A 6793-nucleotide genomic window follows, 5' to 3' on the forward strand; every position below is an offset into this window, starting at 1 on the left:
GATTATTGCTGTTGCAGGGACCATGAGCACGAGTACGAGCCAGTGATCCCGATGTCGAGCCAGCACCAAACCCCACCGCCAACGGTGCGCGTGACGGACGCGGACAGTCCGGACGGCGTGAAGGCCGACAGCCTCGTCGGCTCGGACATCAGCAGCATCGAGAGCCACGAGCGGGCCTTCCTCCGCATGGCCCAGGAGGACCACGAGGCCGGCTACGAGGACCACGACGACGAGGACCAGGAACCCGACGACGCCCACCTCACCGCCAAGGAGCTCCAGACGCGACTCGAGGAGCGCTTCTTCACCTCCACCCCGACGACGACCGGCTCCAGGACCGACGGCGAGATCCACACCAGCCAGGTCGACTCCTCCGCACTCGAGGACCTACCCCTCACCCGCGACGCGCGCCGACCTGCCACCCTCCAGCAGCGCCTCAAATCCCAAGCCGGTCGGATCCGCACCAAATTCAGGACCATGTCCCGGAAACCGAAACCCCACTCCGAGGGCGAATCGTCGGAACCCTCGGAGCACCAACCGGAGAAACACCGGTTCACCTTCCCGCGGCGTCCCAAGATCAACTTCCCGGAGCGGCCCAAGTTCAACTTCCCGGAGCGGCCCAAGTTCAGCCTCCCCGAGCGACCGAAGTTCAACCTACCGAGCAGGCCCAAGATCTCCATGCCGTCCATGCCGAGCTTAACGCGACAGAAATCGGCTTCAACTCGGCGCCCGCTGAAGGAGAAACCCCCGGCGGCCCAGTCCTCCGGCGCCAGGAAGATGTTCGACTTCGATTTCAAGACGTACCCGCGGATCTTCAGCAAGCGGAAGAAGGAGCTGAACGCCCGCGGGAAGGCGACGCGCGCCGAGACGCCGCCGCCGAGGATGGAGTCGGAGAGCGCGCCGGCGACGCCTCTTCGGCGCAAGAGCTCCTTCGGGACCAAATGGACGCACAGGTACACGGATATCAAGTTCGCCGATGAGGACGATAAATCCGAGCGGTGCGAGTCGAGGTTCATAAGTCTTAAGGGGTCGGACGACTCCTTAACCGGGTTCAAGGACAGCGACTTCCCGGACGTGGTCACGGTGGACGAATCGCCGGTCTCCAACCGTCGGGAGGAGTGTCAGAGCAGTTTCCAAGAGTCAGAGAGCCCGGATCACGATCCTCGACTGCGCGGCGGGGTCTTGGAGGAGATCGACGCGGACGAGTTCTTCCTCCGGCAGAAGGGCCTCAGCAGGGACAACGTGGACGTGAGCAATTTCCTGACGCGGGAGATCCGCGACGCTCTTCAGCACCGCAACGCCCTGGCGCGGCTGGACACGGAGGTGGACGTAGAGACGTACGAAGACAAACCGGAAACCGAGGGCTCGAAGCCCACGGCGCCCCAACGAACCCGATCGCTCCGGCGATCCTCTCGATCGAATAAAAGTCAGTCGGTGGAGCAAGGGGAAGAGGACAAGTCGAACTTCTTCAACACCTTCCCCCCGGACCGGCCCCAGAGACGCCGCAGCGGCACGGCTACCAGTCAGCGGGAGAGAGACAAGTCCTCCGTCGATTCTGTCGAGATGAGGAACCTCGAGGATGCCAGAAGAGTTAGCGTTTTCGACGATGATGCGTACTCGGAGAAAGTCTCGCTCAAGTCGGGGCAGGATTATTACTCGAGCCCCAAGGAGCACATACCGCCGCTCCCGCCCAAGAGGAAGAGGAGCTCGAGGGATATCACCCAGGATAATGACTCGTTGGACGAGGAGAGATACAACCTCAATGGTTGGGCCAATAGGAGTCCCGATCAAGATAAAGCACCTAGCAGGGTAAAATTTTCTTCCTTGCTTTTTTTCGAGTTTTATACATGAATGGTTATGGTCGAAAAATCCGTATGACAGATCGCAATATCGACGGTCAAAGCGCAAAATCACGTAGGTATCTCCCAGGGCCGGATCTTCCTACTTGCCGCCCATGGGCCGCCTGTATTATGCCGCCCCCTTCTCATTAAATTTGAAATATCAATAAAAACCATCAAGTGAGCGTTCCATTAGGGAGGGGTGCATAAGACGCGTTTACTCGTGTTGAACACATTTTTTGGGAAAGCCCTGTCAACACTACTAGCAAAAGGTCACGGAACTTAGCGCGAAAGTCAATTTTCGTAAACCTATCTCTAACGGACAAGGCCTTCCATTCATAAGAAATGAACGAAAAATTATGAAAGGACAAACACAAAATTTGGTTTAATGATTTTAACTTCCGCCGCCGCGCCGACCGTACCGTGTTTGGCGCAATGCGAGAAGTATTCGCGCAGTCTTGTAGGCGCTGTGCGTTTCACGCTGACCGCACTAAGTTTGCCGCAGTGCGTGAAGTATTCATGCATTCTTGTAGGCGCTATCCGTTTCACGCTGGCCACAATAACCGCACTGTGTTTGATGCAATGCGTGAAGTATTCGTGCAGTCTTGTAGGCGCTAATATGTGTTACATGCCAATTGCCGCGCCGAGGGCTTCTCCTTTTCATCTCAAGTCCTCGTCATCATTTCTCCCTTAGTTCCAGGCCAAATTGTGTGTTTGGTTTTTCTCTTAACTCGACTAATTAAAGGCGCTGTCTCTTGTATCACTGAAAGACGACAAAATTAGAAATTACTATACTTTCAGGAAATGAGAGATTTTGTAGCCTTTTCTCGTTTGTAATTTTTTTTTCTAAATCCGATTTTTTTTTTACCTACATTTAAAAAAATTGCAAAATTTGCCACCCCCTAGATTTGCCGCCATGGGCCGCGGCCTATGTGGCCACTTCCTTAATCCGGCTCTGGTATCTCCATTGAGGCATTTCAAAATTTCTGCTCCGGTATTATTTTTTCGGAGCGAAACAAGCGAACATTAAAGCTTGAAAATCATACGGAAAATTCTTCTGATAGAGAAGAAAATTACGTTGATTAGTTTTCCAAAGAAAAAATAAAGTATGGCAGGAAGTCAGTAGCACAAACGGAGGTACGTGGTTTTGCCTTTTGGTCATCGATATTTTAAGTCTCTACCGCTCATGATTTATTTTTTTAGGGGAAAACTAAGCAACAGTTTCTGTTCAAATTTTTTGGAATTTAGTATTTTTAGTGCATAACAAGGTTTCAACCCTTAAAGTTTTATTTATATAGATTTCAAAAAATTACGTTGATTAGTTTTCCAAAGAAAAAATAGAGTAGGTATAGCAGAAAGTCAGCCAAGTCGCAAACGGAGATACGTGGTTTTGCCTTTTGGCCATCGATATTTTAAGTCTCTACCGCTCATGATTTATTTTTTTAGGGGAAAACTAAACAACAGTTTCTGTTTAATTTTTTGGAATTTATTATTTTTAGTATATAAAGTTGACCAATTTTAAAACTGTATGTGCATAGGTATCAAGTTTGAAAAATCAACACCAAATGATTTGCCAAGAGTAGCTTCAGTAAGGTCAGAGGTAAATTTAGGTACTTACATAAAAAAACAAAAAACTTACAACATCAATGAGGGCAACTGAATACCCTAGCATCCGAAATCTAATCCAAAACCGCAGATAAAAGGGCAAAAATGTGAAAATTAGGTCCCAGAAAGTAATTGATATAACGACAATATTTGCTGAGTTCATCTATAAGAAATTTATTTTACTTATCAACTGATTTATAAATTTTAATTGTGCATGTACAATAGATTGACTAATTGATCAATTGCATTTAATTTCAGGAGACGGCCATGGATGAAATTCATCTCGAGAATGTTGATCAAAATCAATATGACTTGCCACCAAATGTGCCCCGGAGGAGAACAAGATCTCGAGGCACCTCTCTCGTGGATGAGGACCGCACTTCCAGGGAAGCAGAATCTTTACCCAGTGAAAGGACCGAGGAGTTCCCACCAGAAAACGATATCCGAGATGCAATGTACGGCTATGCTACAGTTGAAAAATCTGCGAAAACAGACAAACCCGACAAACCTCCCCGCCCACCACCACCGGGTCGACAAAAGAAGCGGTTTCGAAATATTAAATCACAAGGATTCTCTTACTTTTTCACAGTTCCTAGGAGAAGACAAAGTAATCTTACTCAACAATATCAGCAATACATTTGTAGTACACCTCCAGTTCGACCATATCGTAACTACAGCACGATTGGTCCATCTCGACCACCGAGACGAAACAAAGTGTTCAGAGAACCTGTGTACGCAGATGGAGACGAGAAGGAGAATAAAGTTAAAACGCTTGAAGACGAGGAGTTGGAGAGAGATATCGAAGAATTAATAAAAAACGCCATTAATGACCAACTAAACGACAACTTAAAGTCAGGAGATGTAATTGAAAAAATGAAAGTAAGACCATTGCCACCTCCACCCAGACCTCCGAGAAGAACTCGTGAGGAAGGCGATTATGACGATACGAGAAATGAGGAGGGTAACGTTGAACTTCATTTACGAAGCCTTAACGCAAGTCCAGAACCTGTTGTCGAGCAAGAATGTATTGCTAAGCATGACACTGTCAGTATAGAGGAAAATAGCCGCATTAGTACTGCTCAAAATGACCTTAACAAGACGAAAAGCTTAGAGATGATAACTGATTCCCAAAGACAATCAAGACCTAGCACTATTTCACGAAGAGCACCTTCAAGAAGAAATAGTGCAACGAAACGAAGCAAGACTCCTCTGCCCCAAGATCGAGCACCAACAGAGGAAGCACAAGAAGTCAAGATTGAGGACGTTTCCGTTTCTACACAGACCGATGTCCTTCCTGAAGGGTACATCATCGAGGAAGAGCGAATGGCAGACGACAGAAGTCAAACGGATAGTAGTTATCCTACAACCACAGCTACCCTGACAGGTTCGGACTCAGGAGCTGCAGCTCTTGTAGAGCGAAAAGTAATCCTCCTTCCTGATAAAGAGCTGGAGGTGGAGATTCTAAAAACCAAGAAAATTCAAGTGTCTGAAATCGATGTTGAAAAACTTAACGTTACAGAGATCAACACTAACAAAATCAAGGTGTCGGACGTGGATGGTGTATCGATGCATGTCGCTGAGATAAATAGTAAGAGCGGTAATATTGTCATTAATAACCTAGAACTGCCTCAAAGTGTACTGGAGAGCATATCAAGAAACCTGGCTGAGCTACAATCAACGAGCGCTGGCACATCTGGCTCACAGGTGCCCGAGTCGATGCTTCGTTTGTCGCGAGGTCAGAGCTCTCCGACTGGTGGTTTGGAAGGGGAGTCATCGAGCGTTGTGCCCATTCCTGGTTCGCACAGAGTGCTCAGCACCGGATTATCTTCAGAAGAGGGCGCTATCTCTTTACCTCCTCGTCGGGATCCCACCGTTTATGAGCTGAGCCAACAAATGTTCGATATAATACAGAGGAACGTCTCGAAGTTTGTAGAGAGAAGTATTCAAAATGGAATCATTGATGTAGAAAAGCAAAGAGAGATTCAACACACGATTAGTATTGTTTTAATTGTGGTGGCGGTTCTTTACTTAATTGGATTTGGCTCAGGGAGTACGATCCATACTCATCACTGGGATTTCCAATTTCCACCTCCGCCGCCTCCTCAAGGATCTCATCCGTGAGATGATTTGTCCCGATACTCTTTCTCCGGAATAAACAAGTGCAGAGGCATTTACTCACGTTTTTTTACAGTAATATAAAATTATATCCTGTTTTGTATCATGCTGTATTTGAATTGAAAATTTTTTGACTTTCAGACCTTACTATGAAAAAAAAAAAAAAAAAAAAAAAAAAAAAAAAAAAAAGAATCCTTGATTTTAATGAAAAATCAGTTCTCTTTAAAATCAAACGCGGTGAGTCAACAAATGTGGGGAAAGATGTGATCTTCTACGCATCTAAAATTCAGGAGACCACCAAAAAAATTTCTTAACGATTAGAGTTTCGGCACAGAAAGGTGAGTTGAAGATATTGAACTGACTGATAAAATTTAAATTTTAAAAGTGCCTAGCACACTTCCATCTATTTATAATTTCTTTTTGTTGTATTTATACTGTAAATAAAATAATTTATTATGCGTTGAATAATTTCAATGGAGACTTCATTCATTAAGCAATAAAAGAAAGTTCTCATGTTAAATTTTTAAAGGCAGTTTTTATTCCTCCAATTCGAGGTTAAATCCCAGATAAAAACAGTGAGAGGGAATATTATCAAAAATGATCCATTAGTGCTTTAGAACTTGCACTAATTACTATTTAAACTTCATTTAGGGAAAAGTGACAACTAGTTCTGGCTCAATCATAGAAGCATCCATCTGCAAAAGGTACCTAATGGTGCAAATATTGTTTCTAGAGTGAGCCAGCAATCAAGTCCACTTTACTCTATTAAGAAGAAATCCACTCATCATCTCTCAAAAAATAGAGTAAGAGGGGGAGAACCATGATAATTTAGAGCAAGAATGTCATCAGAATAAATTTTTTGCGTAAGAGCATAAGCCCATTGGAGTGCTTCAAAATTGCCATAAAAAGTTCATTTTAATATGGATAGACTGCTGAGATAATTGCTCCAGAAATTTTACTAAATTTGATGGGTTATAAGACAAAATTTATCTTAAGTGCCTTTGTCATTCGCTCTTTTGCCCATCCACATAAAATTAAAGTTTTTTTGGCAATATTGAATAGTCGCATTGGACTTACACCATTGGGCAAAAAACTGATTAAACTGCAAAAGCCAATTATTTATTTTCCACATAAATAAAAAACTTTTCAGCATGATACGATGCTTTTATGAGTATTCATTGTTCAATGACCAGCAAGCAGACTCTATTATAGAATACAGTTTTAGAAAAAGAGTCATG

At 45.0% G+C, this 6793-nt stretch overlaps 1 protein-coding gene across 5 annotated transcripts in view; it reads left to right on the top strand.

Annotated features, from left to right (window-relative positions):
• The window catches only part of LOC109034888 (uncharacterized), a 38212-nt gene extending 32137 nt beyond the window's left edge, over positions 1 to 6075 (top strand). For all 5 annotated transcript variants that reach the window (XM_019048282.2, XM_019048283.2, XM_019048285.2 and 2 more), the window contains 2 exons: positions 18 to 1806; positions 3699 to 6075. In XM_019048282.2, the coding sequence (XP_018903827.2) occupies positions 18 to 1806; positions 3699 to 5561 (3652 nt within the window). In that variant the 3' untranslated portion in view covers positions 5562 to 6075. The remainder of the gene's footprint in view (positions 1 to 17; positions 1807 to 3698) is intronic.
• Positions 6076 to 6793: the final 718 nt, after the last annotated feature.

This window comes from Bemisia tabaci, chromosome 5 (assembly GCF_918797505.1).
Source record: "Bemisia tabaci chromosome 5, PGI_BMITA_v3".
Classification (NCBI taxonomy): Eukaryota; Metazoa; Arthropoda; class Insecta; order Hemiptera; family Aleyrodidae; genus Bemisia; species Bemisia tabaci.